General features: G+C 41.4%; 4 protein-coding genes across 5 annotated transcripts; 1 reads left to right on the top strand and 3 right to left on the bottom strand.

The window, feature by feature from the left end:
• Positions 1-2,158: 2,158 nt before the first annotated feature.
• On the bottom strand, positions 2,159-3,414 carry LOC124996760 (growth arrest and DNA damage-inducible protein GADD45 gamma-like). Its single transcript, XM_047570064.1, has 3 exons — positions 3,262-3,414; positions 2,930-3,137; positions 2,159-2,806 (listed from the first exon to the last, which is right to left on the bottom strand). The coding sequence occupies exons 1-3, from the start codon at positions 3,360-3,362 to the stop codon at positions 2,693-2,695; spliced, it is 423 nt and encodes a 140-aa protein (XP_047426020.1). The 5' UTR covers positions 3,363-3,414; the 3' UTR covers positions 2,159-2,692.
• Positions 3,415-6,856: 3,442 nt separating this feature from the next.
• gadd45gb.1 (growth arrest and DNA-damage-inducible, gamma b, tandem duplicate 1) lies at positions 6,857-8,899 on the top strand. The gene is made up of 3 exons (XM_047570768.1): positions 6,857-7,523; positions 7,647-7,854; positions 7,978-8,899. Exons 1-3 carry the CDS (start codon positions 7,381-7,383, stop codon positions 8,089-8,091), a joined length of 465 nt encoding a protein of 154 aa, XP_047426724.1. The 5' UTR covers positions 6,857-7,380; the 3' UTR covers positions 8,092-8,899.
• A 978-nt stretch (positions 8,900-9,877) lies between these two features.
• On the bottom strand, positions 9,878-15,406 carry nim1kb (NIM1 serine/threonine protein kinase). Of its 2 annotated transcripts, none has more exons than XM_047570767.1 (4): positions 15,146-15,406; positions 14,549-14,824; positions 11,615-11,883; positions 9,878-10,803 (listed from the first exon to the last, which is right to left on the bottom strand). In XM_047570767.1, the coding sequence occupies exons 2-4, from the start codon at positions 14,820-14,822 to the stop codon at positions 10,057-10,059; spliced, it is 1,290 nt and encodes a 429-aa protein (XP_047426723.1). In that variant the 5' UTR covers positions 14,823-14,824; positions 15,146-15,406; the 3' UTR covers positions 9,878-10,056. The 2 variants fall into 2 exon arrangements, with proteins under 2 accessions (XP_047426723.1, XP_047426722.1); XM_047570766.1 differs by having other exon boundaries at positions 14,549-14,850; positions 15,146-15,403.
• A 579-nt stretch (positions 15,407-15,985) lies between these two features.
• LOC124996854 (coiled-coil domain-containing protein 152-like) lies at positions 15,986-22,268 on the bottom strand. The gene is made up of 8 exons (XM_047570208.1): positions 22,061-22,268; positions 21,532-21,637; positions 20,388-20,456; positions 20,017-20,081; positions 19,519-19,654; positions 18,066-18,193; positions 17,802-17,903; positions 15,986-16,956 (listed from the first exon to the last, which is right to left on the bottom strand). The coding sequence occupies exons 1-8, from the start codon at positions 22,121-22,123 to the stop codon at positions 16,828-16,830; spliced, it is 798 nt and encodes a 265-aa protein (XP_047426164.1). The 5' UTR covers positions 22,124-22,268; the 3' UTR covers positions 15,986-16,827.
• Between the last annotated feature and the right edge of the window lie 545 nt (positions 22,269-22,813).

Here is a 22,813-nt window from a genome sequence, read left to right on the forward strand (position 1 = left end):
GCACAAAAGCCTCTTAAAAGTTCTGAATTGCAAATTAAGAAAGAAAATAGAAACCAAAGTGTGCCAGGAGCAAAAGATCACTTCCATCAAGCAGTGGCCTCTGTTTAGTTTATTTTTCCTGATTCTTTCTTCAAAGAATGCAATGACATACAGCTACTACGCTGCCTTTACCGACGATAGTTCCACTGATTTTCTGCTCATGAACTGATTCAGTGAGCCCCAGAAAAGCAGCCTAGAGTATGAAATATTTAAAACAAGAGAAAACCTCTTTTGAAAAAAAAGGGGGTAAAAACAAATGAAAATCTAGAATGGCAGACTCCAAGATACTGAAACAAATTAAGGTTTTAATAGCTCTGGAAGCTTGAATATGTTGTGCTTTGGTCTTGAGTGTAAAAAAGCTAATTTAGCCATGGAACATGGTACATGTTCATTAAATTCCTTACAATGAATGGGAGCACTGTTGCTAATCCATGCCTTGAAGAATGCTTGAAGAATGCTTATTGGCTGTGCTGAAGAAAGATGATTTATGCCACTCTTGTGTCTGTGTGCTAAACCTGCAGCTAATACTAGCAAGTGGTTAGCATAGTGACAGAAACACAAATGGGCAGTTGTTCATTGCTTTAGCTTTAAAGGTGCGGATAGATAATGTATTCTATGGATCTCATCTGATGGAGTTAGACACTTTTCCTGTCTTTGCTCTAAGCTAAGCTAGGCCAAACTGAGCTAAGCTAACGAATCCTACGTAGAGCACTGGGAGCTGTTAAGACAGAGCAATCTCACACCAAGACTGTTCAGTTAGCATGTTTGCACATTTTGAACAGTTCCCTCAACATTAACCATCGTGTCACATTTGTTTTTGTTGGGGTTTTGCAGGAATATTACCTAAAAGTGTCAAAAACAAAATAATCTCCCAAAACACTGTTTATATCTCATTATTAACTCCATTACTAACCTTTTCAATCAATATTTACCTCTCACAGATTGTGGCTCAGTGAGGATAATTCACTTGTTTTTCGTTTTTTTTTTTTTTGTGTGTTTTATGTATATTGGAAAAATACACACATAAAATAGTTACTGAAAGTTACTTGACAGGGATTTTTTATTTATTTATTTATTTTATTTTTCACATTTTTATTTTACATTACATTATTTATTTTTTTTTATTTGCCCACTGTGGAGTTCATCCCTGAATTGCACTTTAAACTTTTATATTAACATTAAAAGTAAACATCTTAACTTTTTATACATAAGTTTTATAATTTAGTGGCAGTTATTTGCACAACAAGCTATGCTAATACCTCCATGATATCCACTGACCAGACCATCCCAAACATTAAAGAGATGACAGCAGTGTCAGTCTTATGAACTCTGTGTAAGAATGCTATAAAGCATTTTCCCTAAAATGCCTGATTACTACTTTAAACCTGTGTTATAGATATTTATATGTAGGCGCTCACATTTTAGCTAATATATTAACTTATGTTTCATTGTCTGAGAAATTACCTGATAAGATGGAATGATGTGTGGAAGTGCACAGAGGAAGGTAGACGTACAGTATAACTTGAAGATACGTGAAACTTTGGCAGGAATGGATGAAAAGCGTTGCCACAGAAAAGGTCTACATAGGTATAAGTGTATGTCAAACATTAGGCGTTGAGCAAAACTGAATTCAAGAGTTTTATTTGCAGTTGTTTATCGTACAATGTGGAGAAAAAATCATTTCATTTAATATAAAAAAGGCAGAGGTGGAAGCAAAACATTTTCTTTTTGTTATTTACATATCTTAATCATTTCAAAAACAGGCACACAATCTCCTTTGAATTTTAACACGTTTTCTCTACATTGTTTTCTCTATATTTTAAATATCTAAAGTCAAACCTTTAGCTAATTTTTTCAAGATGTCGAAAAGATATTTTTGCCTCTTATTGACCATCTTCCATCATTTCTGTTGTGAAACCGCTACAAATATATAAAATAGTTGTTTCCGACTAATATCTTGAGTCAGATTCTTATTTGAAACATTTTTTGTATTTAGTACATTAATGAAATTTTAATAGAACAATCTAACAAATTCTCATTATTTTATCATTAACTTAATTGAGTCATTTTTCTAAAGTGAAACCTTTAGAGAATAGACATTTTCTCCATGTTTTTTTTCTTTCATTTTAGAATATTTTTGTCATTGTTAAATTTCTAAAGTGAAACCTTTAGACAATTAAGACAATTCTGGAAAGTGAGAAAGATTTCCGCTGACTGCAACTGTTGCCATGTTGCTCAGCAAAGAGGACAACTTTAAAAAGTCCCTTTTTAAGAAGGCCTCTTCCTCAGCACCGCTTCTTCTCCTACTGCGCGTGCTTCAACGTGCCACGTTCACTCTGTGGAATCACAGGACGCAGAACGTGCTTCTCCTTCCTCTCCAAACCTCATCCGCACAAAGAATGAGGGTCGACGTGTCGCTCTCGTGGCATACCTGACCTCATTCACATAAAGAATGAGAGTCATCTTGGCATGGACGGGACAAGAGGCGACGGTTCACAGGGGCCCCTCGGGCCGGCGCCGTGCTGCCTGGACGGGAATCCTCCTCAGGAGTATCCAGGGATGAGCAGAAACAGGGTCATCCTGTCCATCAGGATGAGTATTTCCAGAAAAGAAGCTTTGCAGCATCTGACCAAGTGAGGAGCTGAGGCCCAGATCAACGCTCAGGGAGGATGATCTCAGGAACCCAGTCGTTCAGACGGCGGCTCTCCTCACAGAACAGGTGCAGCTTCTCCAGAGCAGGGTCCTCCCAAGACCCGTCAGCTGGGTTCTGTTCAACCAATTAGAGCAAAGTACATTTAGTCACTTGTTCCTTTACTAAAAACTTTACGCTCCACATAAAGCAGTGAAACTATTTAAACTAATGCAGACTCATTGACTGAACTCCACGTACCGTGATGAGGACGCAGTGAGCATCTTCAAGCTGCTCCGCTTTGTCTCCAACAATCTCAGCCAGACGCTGCATGTCGCTCACTCTGACGATGCTGATGTCGTTGTCGAAGCAGAAGGACTGGATGAGGGTGAAGTGGATCTGGAGAGCGATGTCACACTCGAACTCCTCATCCATGGCCAGGACGCAGAAGGACACACTGTCCAGGTCACTGTGGGCAAAGAAAGACAACCTCCTGTTAGTTGCTGTTGTTGGATGGTGTTTGATGTGAATGTTCAATAATAATAATCCTGCAAAAGATTTAAAACACAACACAAGTCATTTTTTGTACTTACTCAGTCATAATTTTGGCACTCTCATAGACTCCTACAGTGAGTCGCTCTTCGCTCTGAGCACAGCGCAGAGCTTCTGTCAGGGTTTTTCCAGGAGACTGCATGGTGACGTTGTATCTCACAGTTCAGGTGAAGTGGTCAGAAAGTCCAGAAAACAGTGTTTGTGCTGCTTCCAGGAGTCAGCCAGCATTTATACGGCAGTCCCGGCACGCGCTCACTGTCTGATTGGCTGCTTGGAGCACAATGGCTACTACAGGCCAGCAGCCCCCACCCCACACTCAGGGACGCGTGCCCATTGAAAAGTCTTAGAAAGTCGGGGGCAGCTCTGGTTGAAAGGATCAAATGTAGAAACTCTCTGACCTTTAAATGAGTCTTTCAGCATACAGCAATAATAAAACCACACAGGAAGACCAGACCACACTGTCAAAGTCCTCAAAGAAAGAAAGAATTATAAGAGGCTTCTGACGCCCACTCAAACTGCCTAGATTATGATATTCTATATATATATATATACTATAGTACATATCTATATCACAGTTACCCTTTCCTCAAACCATATTGTAGTGGTTTTACTTCAGTTTTTTGTCAAGCTATGCATCCATAACTTCGTTCATTTCCAAACAGTAAAATGATCTATGCAACTTTAATCAAAGCTGATTAAGACGTGAGCAGTGATGGGCCACACATTTCAGCCAACGTACTCACTGGTGTGCGTACTGTGCAGTAGATGAATGGAATTTAATGTACACCATTAACTTCCATTCATTCACGAATCTGCCAGAGAACACAGTGTGGAGATCAGTTCAAATCAAACGGAACTGGATTAAAGAGCTATACTTTAATGTTAGTCTATATCTCTTTCAAACGCATGGACCAAGCGAGTTAAAGAGTTTCAAGGTCTGGAGATGAGTGGAAGCCAATGGTTGACTGGTGTAGCACTTTCTAGAGCTTTGATCTAAGCAACATGTACGGTATTTTTTTCCTAATTAGAAGTTGTTCTCACATTGGTTAAAGTTGGTCAAATGAAGCTTACTGGCGTCACTTTTGACATTTCACTGCCACTATTTCCACACTGGTTGATCTCTGGGTTTGTGGACTGGGTTGGTTTTAGGCCCTAGGTTCTATAAAGTGTTTTGAGACTATTTGGATTTTATCATCATTGTATAAAGAAAAAATAGTTGAAGGTTGATAAACTGGCTGTGAAAATACAAACTTAAAAAACAAAAACAAAAAAAACAAAAAAAAAAAAACAAAAAAAAACATGCAGTCTTTGGGGAAAAAAAGCCTGGTTCCTAAGAAGCTAGAAGAATGTACAGTAAAACAGACATGGCCCTTGACGTATATTTTCAGGGTATATTGTTATGTTTCCAGGCAATGTCTTGTTTCAGACTCTGCGAAAAGAACAAATGATCACAGATAAAGTTCGGAAATGTCAGTCATCTTGAAACAGACATCAAACTGCAGCTTATTAATCTCCCTGTCAGTCTTGGCCAGTATACAGTATATCCACCGTTCCACCTGTACTGGGTGTCCGGCAGATTTTATGTTCATCAATGTAGGGCCAATTTCACACTTTGCTTGTGGATTAGGTAGTGGCACGCGCCGCTGCTTTGCATGCGTAAAGACGGTCCTCACTTAAGGCGCGTGGCATCTGGAGATGCCTGCGTGCTTTATCTCTCTGTCTGCATCGCTCTCCATGGCAACCGAGTGATACCATCTGTCCCCGGGGGGAAGGTGAAGGAAGGGTGGACAAAGGAAGTCAGGCAGCACCTGCTGGGCGTGATGGCCTCGCTGCTTTTCATTCCGTTGTAAATTCAATTTTGAAGTCTATGGGTTGAACGAAATATAGGCGTCTAATTAAAGAACGCAATTTTCGTAGCTTTGGCAGTGTTTTTTTTTTTTTTTTTTTTTTTTTTGTTGCTGTTTAAATTAACATGAAACAATATTTTGTTGTCTCATATGTGTGGGTTTTAATCGAGCCTACTGAAATATGTGCCCATGTCCCTTGCAGAAAACTCCCATTTGCACAGAGTAAAAAACAAATATATGAACAACCCTGACTTATCTGGAAGCTCTAGGCACTTTCCATTATCGCGCAGAGGCTGGGCTTTGCTGAGTCGCCGCAGGTCACCAGAAAGCAGCTTTGACCAGCAACACCTGTCGCGCGCTGCCGAGGAGGCCTCCGTGTGGCAGATGTGCTTCAGCAACAATGGGTCGGTATCGATTTGCACGCGCCCGCCCCGTGGCCATGCAAGCTGATCCTTCTTAAAATAGATCAGAGTCTCTATCAGCTGGATGCGAATCAAACACCGGGCCCGAACGTAAACTTTTCCGTCTGCTGATGTGCAGATGAGAGAAACTGGAGGCAGTGGCCGATGCTGTTGCCGCAGTAACGCACAGACAAACGTTTTGTTGGTCGTTTGCTACTCAGACTGCAAGTGATTTTTATCTGCCTCTGCGCGTCTGGCATCTTTTTTTTTTTTTTTTCCAGAGACACTTTTCATTGTGAAAGTTTGAACCATAAGCTGTCCTCTTTGGCATTCAAATTTAATCAAAACTCAGACAACAGACTGGCGAATGTGGAGACTCGCATACAAAAGATCGGCGAGCCCTGGGGTCGCGGTTGACCTAGGTTTACGAGAGAGGAGAGAATGGGAGGGGGGGTACCCTCATTGCGACAGTTCTCCATCTGCTGCTCTGCCTTCCGCGAAACAATGGCACTGAATCAATCACCGCCAACCTGTGTCTCCTGCAACGCCTCTCAACTCCAGCCCCCCTCCTATTTACGCAGCAGTGGCAGCAGGCCCCTTCAATGCAAGTTGTATTTTTGGAGTATTATTATTATTATGCGTATGAAAACTGAACCAAATAAGAGTGGATATTGTGGCTTCAGTGAACCAAATGAAATAGATGGTTGAAGTTACGGATACAGCAGAAAACTGTCAGGGATGTGTTAAATTACAACCACACAGGATATCTACCAGATCTTTACCCCAAATAATTAATGTCATTAAATAAGCACGATTTTTATGTAACTGTTTAGTCTGTGGAACATTTGTCCGTGCGTAATTTGAAACCATGGTCCACCTCATTCAATGGATCTATGCACCAAATACAAAAAAAAAGTGCAATAAAGTTGAGAAGCTCTGTCCTGCAGAATTCAGGCCGCGTGGCTCCTGAACTCCCCAGAGTAAATAAATAAAAAAAATCCTCAGCAAGTATTATGTGGACAGCTGATGGCCACGTGGTCAGCATGGGCCAGCAGTGCAGATTGCGCAGCACGCACAGCGTTCTGGCACGCGCTGGTCATTTGCATTTGTATGGTGGACCGTGATAATAGAGGGGCTCCTGTGCGCACAATGAGGCCGTTTTTATGGCCAGCCTCTAGTCCACAGATGGCATCCACCTGCCCTTTCTCTCTGCTGCTGCTGCTGCTGCTCGGGGACAGAGGATACAGGGGGTGGGGGGAGACGCTTCGCACTTTCTCTGTGTTGTTTTCTAAAATACTATCACCTAGATTAAAAAACAGATAAATAAAAATGGGACTTTGTTCATGTTTTCTTTTAATGAAGTTCACAGACAGGTTTGTAAGTTTTGAAATTGCTCAGTAGAACCAAAAATGAACAGTAGTGTTATGACAATTGTGACAAGATATGATAAGAAGCCTGGCTGTTTACTTTTTTGTGATGCATATAAAGCGCACTACTACTTTGAGTTTTTCTGTGTGCATGCAAAAGTTTGCAGTATGCATCCTTGCAGTTAGAATAAGACCCTGAGTCTTATTCCTTTTCTGCACAAACGTGCTGCAGAGTAACCAAACTTTTTTTTTAATTAATCTATTTTTAGTTTCGGGCCAGGCTGCTGTGTGCAGAGGGGGAGCGTGCGTGCCTCGATGACCCCCATCAATCTGCCACGAGCCGGAGTGTGACAATAGCATTATCATACCAATACACCATTCACCCTCAGCCAATCAGGACGCGGCGCTTTCACTGCTCCGCACGAGCTGCGGAGTATAAATCGGGGAGACTGCGCCTTTGGAGGCACTCTGCTCTCTCTCGGATTTACTCTCCGTACGAACTCTTTGAAGCTCTTCCACTGCGGAATATCTCCATCCTCTTCATCATGACTCTCGAGGAAGTCCTGATCCAGAAACCCGCCGAGCGTGCTCAGTGCACCGGCAAAGCCCTGGAGGAGGTCCTGGTGGCCGCTAAAGACAACCAGTCCCTCACCGTCGGCGTCTACGAGTGCGCAAAAGTTATGAACCTGTAAGTATCAGATCAGCCGAAAATATAAACCCCCAAAACTACTTGTTCTTATCAAAACAGACACTTGGTTTTGTGTTGTGGATGGATTCTCATGGCGTTTGTCCTCTTTTTGTGTCTCCACAGTGACCTGGACAGCGTGTCCTTCTGCGTCCTGGCCATGGATGAGGAGTTCGAGTGTGACATCGCTCTCCAGATCCACTTCACCCTCATCCAGTCCTTCTGCTTCGACAACGACATCAGCATCGTCAGAGTGAGCGACATGCAGCGTCTGGCTGAGATTGTTGGAGACAAAGCGGAGCAGCTTGAAGATGCTCACTGCGTCCTCATCACGGTACGTGGAGTTGAGTCAATGAGTCTGCATTAGTTTAAATAGTTTCACTGCTTTATGCGGAGCGTAGAGTTTTTAGTAAAGGAACAAGTGACTAAATGTACTTTGCTCTTCTTGTTTGAACAGAACCCAGCTGACGGGTCTTGGGAGGACCCTGCTCTGGAGAAGCTGCACCTGTTCTGTGAGGAGAGCCGCCGTCTGAACGACTGGGTTCCTGAGATCATCCTCCCTGAGCGTTGATCTGGGCCTCAGCTCCTCACTTGGTCAGATGCTGCAAAGCTTCTTTTCTGGAAATACTCATCCTGATGGACAGGATGACCCTGTTTCTGCTCATCCCTGGATACTCCTGAGGAGGATTCCCGTCCAGGCAGCACGGCGCCGGCCCGAGGGGCCCCCGTGAACCGTCGCCTCTTGTCCCGTCCATGCCAAGATGACTCTCATTCTTTATGTGAATGAGGTCAGGTATGCCACGAGAGCGACACGTCGACCCTCATTCTTTGTGCGGATGAGGTTTGGAGAGGAAGGAGAAGCGCGTTCTGCGTCCTGTGGTTCCACAGAGCGAACGTGGCACGTTGAAGCACGCGCAGTAGGAGAAGAAGCGGTGCTGAGGAAGAGGCCTTCTTAAAAAGGGACTTTTTAAAGTTGTCCTCTTTGCTGAGCAACATGGCATCAGTTGCAGTCAGCGGAAATCTTTCTCACTTTCCAGAATTGTCTTAATTGTCTAAAGGTTTCACTTTAGAAATTTAACAATGACAAAAATATTCTAAAATGAAAAAAAAAAAAAAAAAACACATGGAAAAAATGTCTATTCTCTAAAGGTTTCACTTTAGGAAAATGACTTAATTAAGTTAATGTTAAAATAATGAGAATTTGTTAGATTGTTCTATTAAAATGTTAATTATATGTACTAAATACAAAAATGTTGCAAATGAAGTTGTGACTGGTGGTGTTTTGATCTTGCTGAAAACAAATAATTTATCACAACTGAAATTATAACGATATTACCATTATATAAAGAGGAAATGCTCAATAAAAGGCAAAAACAAGATGAAGTGTTTGCTGTGTTTTCACTTTCTTTTGCAAAGTCTGGTTGCATGTTTGAGCTTTGAGTGTTGGGATGAAGGGTTAGGTGAGGATACGGGTGCTTGGAACTAACTAAAGTTTAAAACGGATCATTTGCGTGGAGGGCGCTAAGGCCCGTCATCTGCTCAATGTTGTCCCTGTAGAAATCTCCGCGGTCCCGCCTCCTAATCTGCATGTGTATGGCGCCGCGCACAATAGCGCAGCTCCCGGCCTGTCAGCTCCAGCGGTCCGCACAGAGCGTCTATTGTCTAGCCTGCAGATGTCTCGTTGGCCACGCCGCGCCATCTGCCGCTTGCTGCGGGTGGGGGTCGGGCGGGGCAGGGCAGGGGCCGGGATGAGTCGGAGGGGTTAGCCAGTGCAGTGCCGGAGGGGGCTGGGTTGGGTCTGGCTGGTTTGGGCCGGTTGTGGAGATGGGAAGGGGGGTCCCCGAGTATCATCTGGTGTCCTGCCAGCTGCTGCTATTATTTACTCGCAGGCATTTAGTGAAACTTTGGTAAACAGGCCACAAAGACTGTGTTTGGGTGCAGCAGCAGCAGCAGCCACCTGCTCTCAGTCCTTACAATGAATCCTGCGTCGGGCCTCAGTTTTTTTTCCACTCGGTTTTTCATAAACAATAAGTCTTTTGGAGAGACTTAAGTGGTTTAAGTGAGATGAACGTCTTCCTTTGTCGCTTAAATTGTCCACATTCACAATGTACCCAGGTCAAACCAGCAAAACAAACATTCTAGTCCTACTACTAGTTTATTCTATAATTTATGAGCGTTTGATTAGTTGATATGAAAAATTAATGATTATGCAGTTTAACTTAATGCATTTGTCTTTTGTAAACTAACAGTATGAGACTGGCTCTGGGAACTTTTATCAATCTGATATTTTAAAAAACTTTCTTAGTTTGTCAAAGTATCTCTTAAGAGACAAGTTATCGGAGGAGGAAAGCCCAGTATTTGAATTTATACAATACACATTGTTTTATTTCATATGGCACATCCACATTTATCTTAGGCTATCACCACAAGTTGGAATATACAAGTCACTTTTTCATAGTAAATTAAAATGTGGTATAATGATGGTATAAAAAAAGCAAATTAAAAAACTCAGTATAAAATTGTGCTGAACAGTCTGTTATGAAAGCACACAGAACTTGGAGGTGTGCCTGAGGCCTCTGTAGGCCCGCAGCCCCTCCCTCTTGGGGTCCCTCACCATCCCTCGGACAATAGGAGGACAGTCGTAGCCTCTCCTCTTCTTGGCCCTGTGCTGTAGAATCCGATAAATGCCAGTGACGGGGTTGCGGCTGTCCTGGAGCTTATTGTTTTCTAGGTGCTCCTTGGTAAAGCCGAGCTCCTCCATTGAAATTCTGACCTCTTCCTCTTCCTCCTCTAGATCACTGCGCTCTGTGTCCAGCAGGCTCGCTGGGTCACAAGTCACCAATGACCAGGGAAACTCCACAGGTAGGAGCCAGTCGCAGCCCATCATCTGGTCGAGGGCGCAGCGCTCGGTGGGGTCCGACTTCAAGATGCCCCTGATGAGCCTCTGACAGGGGCCGGCCACCCACGGCGGGATGGCGTAGGAGCCTTCCATGATGCAGCGCCGCAGCTTGCCGATGGTGTCGGCGCGGAAGGGCAGAGTGCCGGTCACCATGAAGAAAAGCACGACCCCCATGGCCCACACGTCCACCGGAGGCCCCAGGTAGCACTCGTCCCTGAAGAGCTCTGGGGCGGCGTAGGGCGGGGAGCCGCAGAAAGTGTCCAGGAAGTTGCTGCGGTTTGACACCTGCGTGCTGAATCCAAAGTCAGCCACCTTCACACAGCCGCTGCCGGTGAACAGGATGTTCTCTGCTTTCAGGTCCCGGTGGATGATGTTGACGCTGTGCTGCAAAGAAACAGACAGGGTTAGAGTATGGGCTGACTAAGTCTGAGGTTACAGGTTCCCTGTAACAGTCTTTGGTGGACTATTCTACAGTTCTGCATCCCAGTGTGACTTGCCAGCTGCACTGTTCAGGAAAAGACAGCGCTACTGAGGGTCAACAACCCAGCACAGAAGATCACTCTGCTCTCCTCTCCTTAGAGGTGCTGTACAGGTCCCACAGCCACAGAAAAGCCAGCAGCCTCCTGAGCTGTTTCACTAAGCTGTGCAATACTGCACCTTGTGCAAGTCAGTATTTTTCAGCTTTGAACAACTTTCTGACATAAACATATATCGCTGCTGAATGCCCATTTCTTTTTTTTAATACACACACATATATAAACTAAATTTTTTTATGTCACATTTTTACTTTAGATAGATTGTTTTCTTTGCACTGAATTGGATTGCATGCAGTTTTGGTGTACTTTTTGTTTAATGACATTCTGATAAGTGACATACTCAGAAATAACTGGAACAACACGTATTTGCTTAAACCATCACTCAATGTATGATGTACGTGTTTTTCCTGCTGTCACATAAAAATATACCTATAGAATGTAAATTGCTATTTTCTTCCTTTTCTGGTTTGCCTAGACTTTGACAAGTTGCAGTGGAAATGTTCTGACATCAGTACTATAGTATTGTAGCACTACAGAGCCTTAACTGTAGTATAATAATCTATAACTAGAAAGTCTTAGCTTGCGCTGCATGGTCCTTGATATTAGATGAATCTGACTTTAGTTTTTGAAACAACATCTTGCCAAGGAATGTCTCTCACCATGTATTTGATGGCAGAGAGGATCTGAGCGAAGGTGATCTTGCTGACGTTGTCAGACAGCTTTCCCTCAGAGCAGATCTTGTTGTGGAGGTCTCCTCCTCCCGCGTACTCCAGCACCAGGAAGAGGCGACTCGGAGTCTCCACTACCTCGTACAGACGGACCAGGTTGGGGTGCTGCAGGTGCTCCATGCTGCTGATCTCTCTGGAGAGCAGACGCTGAGCCTGAGCATCCAGCCTCATCCTGTCCAGGACCTTCAGGGCCACTTTGTCTACAAGGGACAAAGGACAAACGGAAACAGAGACATTGAACAACAGCCTGGTGGTGAACAAGAGATGAAGGTAGTAATATCTCCAAATAATAAAAAAAAAAAAGATGCTGCATTGTATTTGTCCAAAGCTTAAAGTGTTACAGGAAATGCCTGAATGAAAGGATCTGTTACTGATTTGTCCTTCAAATAATTCACTTGCAAATACTGAAAATATAGAAATATAGAAATCATTTAGGTCAACAAAGAAAACCAGCACAACAAATTATTGAGTTACGGTACTTTTCTTCTACAATCAACAGTGTTTTTAATTATGAACTGTTTAATATTTAACGTAAACAATCATTTTTCAAGTTGATAACTCATAAAAAGTCCATATTATTTAAAAGAAATCTTTAGGTTTTATGCGCTTAATTATCAAAGTTATGAACATAGTTTTTTAAGTTGACCTGCATTTTAAAATTTCTTGTTCCAATTACAGGTTTTCATTAATAATACTAATGCATCAGTTTTATATAGCACGCTCACAGACGCTTTACATTGGATACATTATTGATTCACTTACACAGTCACACCCTGGTGGTGGTAAACTACCTCAGCAGTCACAGCTGCCCAGGGGCAGACTGACAGAAATCCGCACTTATGCTAATCCGCACCAATGAAGTAAGGTGGGTTAAGTGTCTTGCCCAAGGACACAACATATAGACTAGGCTACTGCCTTAGCTTAGTTGAGTTTTTGATGCAGTAAAGACGAATGAACATGTATCCTGAATAGCGTTGATGGAAAGCACATTTCAAAGTTAGTGTAATTTAATTTATGAATTGTATTTGTGCATTTGGGAACATTGTTGTTGTATTATGACTGACAGCAGACTAGACCAAGTCGTCCGTCTTGGCTGATTCATAATTAAAAACACTGTTGATTTCAGAGGAAAAGATAATTCCCGTAACTCAATGTAGTCACGACACGACAGAGAGCAAAGGGAAAGGCAGGGCTATGTATACACAGAGGGTGCAGGGATGACAAGACACAGGTGAAAGTAAAGAGGGTAATCACACAGGGAGAAACCAATAAGCAATCAGTGGAAAACACAAGGAGGCACAACAGACAGGAAACCAAGAAATCTAACAAAATAAAACAGGAAACTCACAATACGCTCACAAATAAAAGACAGACATAGAACAGTGACACTGTTGGTTAAAAGTAATTTCATAAGAAGTTGTCGAAACTCAAAAAGACTGATGGAAATTGTTCCGTTGATTTTCTTTGTTTGTGAGTGCACTGAGACTTGAGGATTTAAAATTCTGAGGCATCAGGTGAATTTTATTGTGTTAGTACCAAGAATATTGAGTCAAGTGAAAGCATCAAATATTGTTTGTAACTTAAAAGTTGAATCTAAACCAATGAATTATTTGTTTGTTTTTAGTATTGCAACAATGCATTTAATAAAGTGGTTGTAACAGGTCTTCTGAATGGGGGGAATAGTTTAAATAGGGCACAGGTTTAAAGTCATGATCTTTGTGCTTAAATATCAATTTGAAGTTAATTTATCTGACAGTAAACAGGATGACCTTGTTTCTGAAACAAGACCTTTTAATACATTTAACTTACAACGAGGAGCACACTCACCAAGGACTAGATTTCCATTTTGGGGTTTGAATTATTTATTAAGGAGCTTACAAACGCATTTCCTTTTCTGACTGTGCCACTCACTAACATCTATACATGTCCAAAAGGCATTTAAAAAACGCAACTGGACTTGTAGAGTTTTGTTAATGGAAATTAGTGGCACCAGTTTCTGGTTCTCACAGAAAGAATTCAAGCAAGCTTCTGATGGATTTTACCCAAATAGTTTTCTATTTAAAGCTCAACTTTCCACTAATCCCTTAGAACTGAAGAAGCTACTGAGATGAGTGACGAAACGTCTTTCAAAAACTCTACAAGCCCAGTTGCCTTTTTTAAACACCTTTTTCATCACCCTCACCTGGATGACTGAAAACCTCTGCTAACATCTATACATATTTTGTCAAATGCTGTCATGTCAAAAGTGGTATTCAGTGAAGAAGGTGGTAGCCTATATGTGGTAACTACACTACACTACACTACACTACAGTCACTGCTGTGGCCAGCGGATGGTGTATAGTGAATGAAATAAAGCAGCGGCGAAACACTAGTGGCCCTGGCTACATGCCACCTGGAAACCAGCGGCAAATCCACCTATTTTACTCCAGGCTAAGGGATCAAGTAAAAACTATGTGCCAAGAGAAGATCAAATACTTGATCTAGGGTAAATCTTTTGTTGGGACCTGAGACCCCTATAGTTTACCTTAGATGGACACATATGTCAAAGAGAAGGAAATCAGACTTTTACAGTTTGACTTGCTCCGTTTTTAAAATATGTCTTTATTTATTAGTTGATTTTACTTCATTAATTTATGGAACCAACAGACTTGAAGTATCACCATTCTGTTGTTTGTAATTTGCAAAACCAACAGCTTGTAGTGAACACACTCTGAGCACTATTTAGGCTGATCGGTTTTAAAACGCTGAAGACACAAGTGTTGTTTGGATCTCAGCTTTAGACCTTTCTAGAACTCTTGTAAAAAACAGGGGTGTTTCTACAAGAGTTGGATGAACAAACACGATACAGTCAGCATGTCCATGTACCTCTGGTCAGCGCGTGGAAAGCCAGTTTGACCCTGGAGAAGGTCCCATAGCCGATCTCCCCGCGCACCTTGTAGAATCCAACCCTGCGGCCGATGATCAGCTCCTTGATGACCTTCTCGTCCTTGCACATTGCAGTGGTGAGCCTCTGCAGTGGAGTGAGGCGACGCTGGTTGTCTTCCTCCTCATCCTCGGAGCTGGCACCGGAGCTGTCCGTCAGGCTGTAGTGGCTGTGGTGGAGCTTGGCGCTCGTCACCTGGTACTGACCTCCAGCCATTTCTGCAGCAGGCCGGAGACAATGGCATCTTAGACAACATGATAATATGAGAGTGTTATTAACAGCTCATGATGTTTAAACACAGTAATTGGTCTGCACAGAAAAACACAACATATATATATTTATACACACATATGTATGTATATGTATATTCGATATATATACTTTATTTGGTGCATTAAGCCCTCAGTCCTTTTTATTTAACTTCAGTTAATCTAATCAGTAACCTAGTTAACTTGGCATTTCCTGTATTTTCACTTATTTCTTCCACTGAAGCTTGATCACTCTAACAATCTAGAATGAAATTAAAAAAGTTTTCTTACCAAGTTTCCAAATCGCTCCTCTCCATCAAAATACGCCCATTGATTCCATTCCAAATTCCACCACGTCCTTCTTTTGGTCCAGCGAGACCCAGGAACATTTGAGTCTCTTCCAAGCTGTAGGTGGAACAATGCTGTCGGTCCCCTCCCTTGTCCTCTCTAACAAGCGGCCGTACACTGATTTCCAAGAAAACAAGAGACAGGAGGGGAGGGGCGCGTCTGTGAGAGTCATTAGTCAAGTGGACAATCAGCAATGTGCCTCCCTGGCCACACCTCTCACCTCCCGAGGTGTTGTCTTGACTGTAATGCTGCTTTAATTTAGGCTCCAATCCCTTCAAACGACTAAGTACAGCAGCAAAAATGGGCCCCAAAACACACAACATGTGATGAATATGCACTTATTTGCATTTACAGCATGTGACCACAATGCAGAATTAGCATCGCATACGAGATAAATGGCAGTGTTAATGTAGCCAAGGCTGATCTCCTGGCTTTTGTGAAGATGGGACGTTATATAACTGTGTTACCTAATGCTCCCATAGAGATTAGAATCCAGTCCCCTTTAGACACTAGCTGAAGAGCACAGATAATGAGATTACAAAGCATGCGTTCGACACCTGACCAGATAGAGCATCTTCATTCAGGTGTACCATCCCTGTGAGCAGCAGTGTAGGGACAGAGGGGACATGCAAAACTCAGAAGGCATCAACACATGCGTGCTTTTTGGATATCAACACATTTACTACTTTCTTTACATTATGCCTGTGACTTCAGCACAAAGTGTTAGCTTGTGAAATTTGAAGTTATAATGTAAACCTTTGGACACTTCTGGACACTTGACAGTGGAACCTTTTATTTGGCCAGAAACACACGACCCCTGGCTGGCAATCTAATGATGCTAAAGGTTAAACAAAATACAACATGTTAACAACTGACATTTAAAGATACAAATACATGCAAGTACAATATTTGGTTTCGCTTGAATAGATCCAGGCAACATTTATCCACCTGTTTCCAGCCGTTGTGCTAAGATAAACTAATCAACAGCTAGTAGTATTTGATATGTAGTGTACACACATTAAGAGGAGTCAAACAGGTCTTCTGTTCCTCCCCAGACACCCAGAAATCAGAAGTCAAAAAATCTTTAACTATTATTTAATAAAGAGGACAATGTCATACCAGTATCAATTTAGCTCATAACAATAAACGAGGGAAAAAGGTTCAGGAAGAGGAAGTGCAGAATGACTGTGTCAGTGTGATGTTCTCACTGGACATAAATAACAGGAAGCAGACTTTAGTAGAGGTTTCTTTGAATGAAAAGATACTAATGGTTTTCCAGCCACGTGTTTCCATTCAGAATCGTGCTTCATTCTCTTCCACATTCCCCTCTTCCTCCTCTCCTGCAGGTTTCTAATTGGATTAAAGTCTTAAACGGGAACACAGCGCACCTTTAACGTGTTAAATGTCCTCTTTGTGAACTGGTCACTTTCAATCAGTCCCACGAAGCTGCAAAGCTACTGAAGCATTGCTCTGCACACGTACTATTAGAGTTAACTACATGTTCTGTAAATGACTTCAAGTCACAAGTCATTTTTTGTACAGTGTTACAGAACTACAGTAAAATGTTCTAGGAGATTCATTCATGCATATCCGTCAGGACAGCAGCTTATTAGCCTCTGAACAATCTAGGTCTTTCTCCTCTTCAGACGGCTGTCCGTGAGGCTGCTGGCACGCTGACTCTCTTCCAGCTCCCAGATTCTCTGACGCAGAGCCACAATCTCCCTGTTCTTCTCCTCCTGGAAAAACTGAAGCTTCTGAGAACACACGCACACACACACACACACACACACACACACGTAAGAAAGAAGCCAAATATCACCCACAGACTAAATGCACAGGGTAAATGATAGTTTGTGCTCTGTATTTAGTGACTATCGAGCTAAAATGAATAGCTCATCAATAATAATAATAATTTATATTTTATATAGATAATATTATTAAGCAGATGTTACCTGCTGGTAAGTAGTCTGATTACTTACGTAGACTGAGGAAACTAACAAGATGAGATTTCCAGGTCACCTTACTGCAGTTTGTTTGCTCTGGGCTTAAGTTTCAGGTGAAGGACACAAACTGATGAACTCAAACTGTTCAAATACATCACAGGGTCAAATACATCAGTCTGTCCACTAATTCTTTCCATAGATTTTCCAATTGGATTCAAGTAAGGTGATTGGCTGGGCCATTCTCTCTGAAGCCAGTTGAGAGTTTCCTTGATGGCCACAGCTATGACCCCACAGCCCTGACACAGTGGTGACCCTCGGCACCCACACTATCACACTATTTGTTTCTGTATTTAATAGCCATATTTTATGCACATTATATATTCAATTAAGCTGGTTTATTAGTTTACCATTAAACATTAAGTATTGAAATAAATCACATGCAGGTTTTTATGTGATGTTGTTGTTGTTACCAACACCTGTTGAAATTTTCATGTCAACAGCACCTTTAGAAATATGTTTACTATGAGAAACTGTGAAGTGTTTAATTCTTATTTTACCCACTGTTTATTAAAATCTCAGGGTGCAGATTGATTACCACAGTTTGCTTTGTTCTTGGCGAGAACAGGAACATAAAAGGTCGTGCGTGTGCTGCTCACCCTCTTAAAGACGCTCTGTGGAAGAAGGTTGGAGCCATGCTGCTGCTGCTGCTGTTGACTCCGCTGAGCTGTACTCTGAACTCTGGCTAACTTCGCGCCAAACTGCCAAAGCACACACAGCAAAATACCAGTGGAGGAAACAACTGGCTATTCCAAGATAAAGTAGAATTCCTTGAATTCATTCAAACACACTTACTTGACTGGGCTTTCTTAAAACTACGTTTTATTTTTATGTTTTCTTGAAAGTAAGCGCAGTAATTTTACCTCCATCTGTAACTTCAGAAGCTCGTTCTGCTTCTCCCTCTCCTGATCCTTCAGCCTCTTCTTCATCTCCTCCAGATGCTGATCCTTTTTCTCCAGCAGCTTTTTTATCTCGGCATCTTTAGCTTCCACTGCGAACCAAATAAAAGGCAACGGCCAGCGTAATGCAGACTGGTCTTTAAGCAAGCGTCTGCAGAGCTTCCATTAAACACATTAAAGTAGTCTGCATGTGACACAAATGGCAAACCTTCAGCAGATGAAGCAGTTGAAATGCATGTTATAAAACTGAAGTCACCAAAACAACTGTGATACCACAGCAACACTGTGACTTCACAGAAGGACTTTTCTGCAGAAAACAAATGTCCACTGCATTTAACTCAAACACAGTGACAGCAGCAGACACTGTATGTACAGTATGTGTGTACACTGTGTGCATAAAATAGAAGACACTAGATCACACTTCACAGGGGACAGAAAGGAAATGTGTCCCACATCATGTTCTTAATCACTTTGGGGACAGAGGGCTGACAAATTATATTAAAAAAAAACAAAACAAACAAAAAAAAACATGTAAATTTGTGTGTCTCAAAAGTTTTCACTCAAAGATTTTATTATTGTTTGTTTTTGTCAAGCCACCTTCAAATGCATTTCTGTGACATATTGATCCTAATAAGTGTTTGGTCCACCACGAAGGTTGCCAGTAATTTGAAAGCTTGAAGTTACCGGTCATCAGAACTGGTATTTTAACGTGGAGTGACACTGCTCATTGTAAATTTCCTTTATTTCATGTTGCAGACTGGTTTGAGCATTTGTAGATGGCTGAGGTGTGCTCAAACAAAGCACTCTTTCACAAATCTACTTTCACATGTTGACTCCTTTCTTGTAACATGTTGTGTAACTACGGCTGCAAAGACTCAACATCGTCGATGACAGTTTGTATTAAGTATGTTGACATATAGTATTTAGTATGTTTACTAAAAAAGCCTTTACTCAAACGTGTGAAGTGAGAAAACTCATAAAACAAAGACCCAGACTCTAGTAGTTGTTAATATTTTTATCCTGCAGAGGACAACAATACGACCAGCGGCTCAAACCTGCCCCCCCTAAAGAAGAAGACTAGTGGTTGCATACTTGTAAACTACTGTAGCTGTGCCACTGAATATTCTGGACTATGACAGTAAATGTAGTCTGATTGTTGGTACCGTTATGGCAGCGATGCTTTCCAGGGAACTGACAAGTTGTAAGCATATTGTTTCTGCATAAATGGACCGATAACCAATCGATCGATAACCGTTATTATCACATTATGACTGTTTGTAGTCCACAGCCAGCTCTGTGTCACATTATCCTTTCAACTGAATTAAATTGCAACAATAGTAGCAAAAATATTGATAAATTTGAGTGCACTGACACTGGGCTACTGTTGAAGTGTACACGTTCATTTGTGAGGCCTTACACTGATGGAAACTCTCCATGTGGACGTTCTCCACTTCCCTCCGGCTCTGCTGTCTCACAGCCTCTAGCTCCCTCTTGTGTCTCTCTTCCTCTGCTCGCATTTCACTGATCAGTCGCTGAACTTCAGCCTCTCCAACCTGATCATAACATAATTCAAACACTAGAGCTGAAATGATATGCACGGGAGCGACTGAAATGCTACTGAGCTTTAAGGTTGTTAAGTCTTGTTAAGAATGTGTGTGCGTGCCTCTACAGGCCCACGGTGCACACGTGTTTGTTTTTTGGATTAGAGGGCATGTTCAGACTGTGCTTGATTGACAGCTGGCCTGATCTCCGGTCGCTGTGGCTGTGCAACATCTACACAACTGTCATTTTTATAAACTCATATACCGCAGTGACTAAAGAATAAACATACAAATCAGCAACCACTTACTACAGGTTTTAACAGCCAGAGTTGACGACTCTTTATCCGTCAATATTCACTGAGGCTTCTTCTTACCTCCGCTGTTTTCTCATTCTGTTGTTTCAGTTGCACCAAATCACTCTTCAGTCTCTCGTTCTCCACTGAAAGATGAACAGTATTAAAACAAATAAATGTTATTAATATTTTAATACAAGATTTACTACTGATATGACCACTGCAAGTGCAGTTTGTATTCTTGTTTGTCTTTATTTTTTTTTAGTTTTGCATCTATTCATTTCATATGCTTCGAGAACAAAATAGGATTCTAGTGTTTAATGAGCACAACGTGTACAAATCACTGCAAACCATCACCATGTGCTGTAGTTTCAATGAAGTGAGTGTTGAAGAGACACTTTCGGGCTGTGGTTTGTGTGCACCGAATGTGTTCAACGGGTCATCACAGTTACCTCTGAGGTTGCACTGCTCCTGCAGCGTCTGCTGTAGTCTGCTCACCGTGACAAGGAGGCTGTCTTTTTCTGCAAGAGGTTCAACAAAATCAGCCATTTCTCTTTCGTTGTTTTTAGATCCCATTCATCCAGCATACATTAGGTAGCAACACAAATTAATATCGTGGATGCCAGATGCCAGGAAGCTTATTTAACCACAGATTTTTTTAAGGATTTTGTTTGGTGAATTTTTGCATTGTCATGTAGACAGATCAGCCACAACATTGGCTACACACTGACAGGAGAAGTGAGGAATATTGAATGTCTTGTGACAGTGGTCTGCTGGGAAATATTTGGACCTGGCATTTATTTATGTGGATGTTACTTAGACCTGTACCATCCACGTAGACCAGTCCAGACACCCCCCACTCCATAGCACTGACACTCCTTGATGGCAGGCCCAAGAGAGACCTACACAATATTAGGCAGGTGCAGACAGCTAATATATCACTAAGATCACACAAGAATGTCGTTAACTGAAAAGAGCTGCACCACAGGTTTCTCGCGGTACAATAAATTGTGCAGCAAGGCATTATCTGCCCAATATTTGCATCTAAAATGATCCAAAAGGGACCAAACACATTGCAGAGAGGTTGTAATAGCAAAGGTAAGGTGGTCATTATGTTATGCCTGATAGGTGTTAATTCTAATTCTATGTGCAGACGATATTTAACTTTGGTCTTGCATAATAACATCACGAGGATAACACCCCTTTAGTAAGATACTTAAAGATTCTATCAAACATTCAAGTCCAACTTTTTGTGATTAACTGAAGCTGTTTCCTGTTGGAAAAGTAATCCATTAATGCTGAATTACTTCCATTGACAATTATTTTATTATCGTATTTACTTAATTACAGAAATCTAAAACCGCATCTAAATTTTTCCAGTTGAATTTTGTGTTTTACTGATTTTTGTATTTAGCAAACCCCATGTCTAAACGTTAACAAATGTAGGATTATAAGAACTGTTAACAGTAGACAGTGATGTCATGACTGTCGTTTGACAAAATGACCAGCAGAGGGAGACGTACAAACACCAAACCTCGTTTAATCGGTCAAATAAATATGATTCATAAGGTTTTAAATGTGAAAAGACCAACTCACCCTCGCTTAGACTATGTTCTTTGGTCATATAGAATTTCGCGAGTCTATTGGCGTCCTCCAACATGATCTCCAACATGCTGTTTTTGCCATTTACCTCAATAAAATTCTGCAAGCAAAGACGAGATGAAACGCTTGTCATTTGTATTTGGACACAGTCACTACAGCACAACACTGGGCACTATCACAGTTAAATGCAGACGTAATCCATATCAGCAATTAAGGTTCAAGTTTTAATACTGCACACCCAGTGCTGTTTATGATTTTATTTTAGTATGTTATACTAACTGTCTAAAATATCAAATTCAACAAGTCGACCACTGTAATACAATGAAGGAAAAAATAATAAACGTGTAGTCAATATTAACCACTTAGATCGTGCATAAATAAGAAAAATTATCTAAATGTAAATATCAGATACGGCCGGTAACCAGTTTTAAGTGAGTGAATTAAGCTCTTTATCATTATCAGGATCAAATAGCAGATATCTATAATTATCGTAGGCGACATGAAGTTAGCTAGCTAGCATTACCTGTTCTAGATGACCAAACTCCTCCATAAACCTGTCAAGATTAACGCAGTTTAACTTCGTCATCTTTTAGTCTCACAAACTGTAAACAACTTGTTCTCTGCTTCACTTCCACCAAATCGACAACAAGGTCAAGCCAGAAAACTCGAGCTAGTAATTAGCAGTGACACCACCTCAAATGAACTTTAAATGGCCGTGCGCGCTCGCTAGAGTTAAGTCATATCTGTGGAGACAGGCGAAAATATCCTGAGGAAATGGAAGAAGAAGAATAAAATTAACTTAATGTCAGTATAATAACAACAACAACAACAACAACAACAATAATAATAATAATTGTTTATGAATTTTATCATTAATTTATGAATAAAAACAAACAGAAAACAAATCAATGCATAAATAGACTGATGCAGCTTTACTTGTTTAACCTGAAAAGTCATATAGATAGATAGATAGATTAAACGTTATATATTGCAAATGGTTTTGAACGATGACATTAAAAAGATAAAAACTGTGGTACGGACTGATAAGTAACTTCTCAAAAATATCTCCTCCAACTTACAACCGAAACATCATCTAAAGAAGGTGCGTTTATTACTGTTACGTATGTTTGTGTCAACATCAGCTAGCTAATGTCAGTGTGTGTTCTTTTGTCCAATTAGAGGCTTTTAAAATGCCCAATACGAAATGAAAGTAGAAACACTACTGGCACCAACAATTCGAAGTTTCTTTTTCTCCGTCTTGCAGCTGCTAGTTTTG

This window comes from Mugil cephalus, chromosome 19 (genome assembly GCF_022458985.1).
Source record: "Mugil cephalus isolate CIBA_MC_2020 chromosome 19, CIBA_Mcephalus_1.1, whole genome shotgun sequence".
NCBI lineage: Eukaryota > Metazoa > Chordata > Actinopteri > Mugiliformes > Mugilidae > Mugil > Mugil cephalus.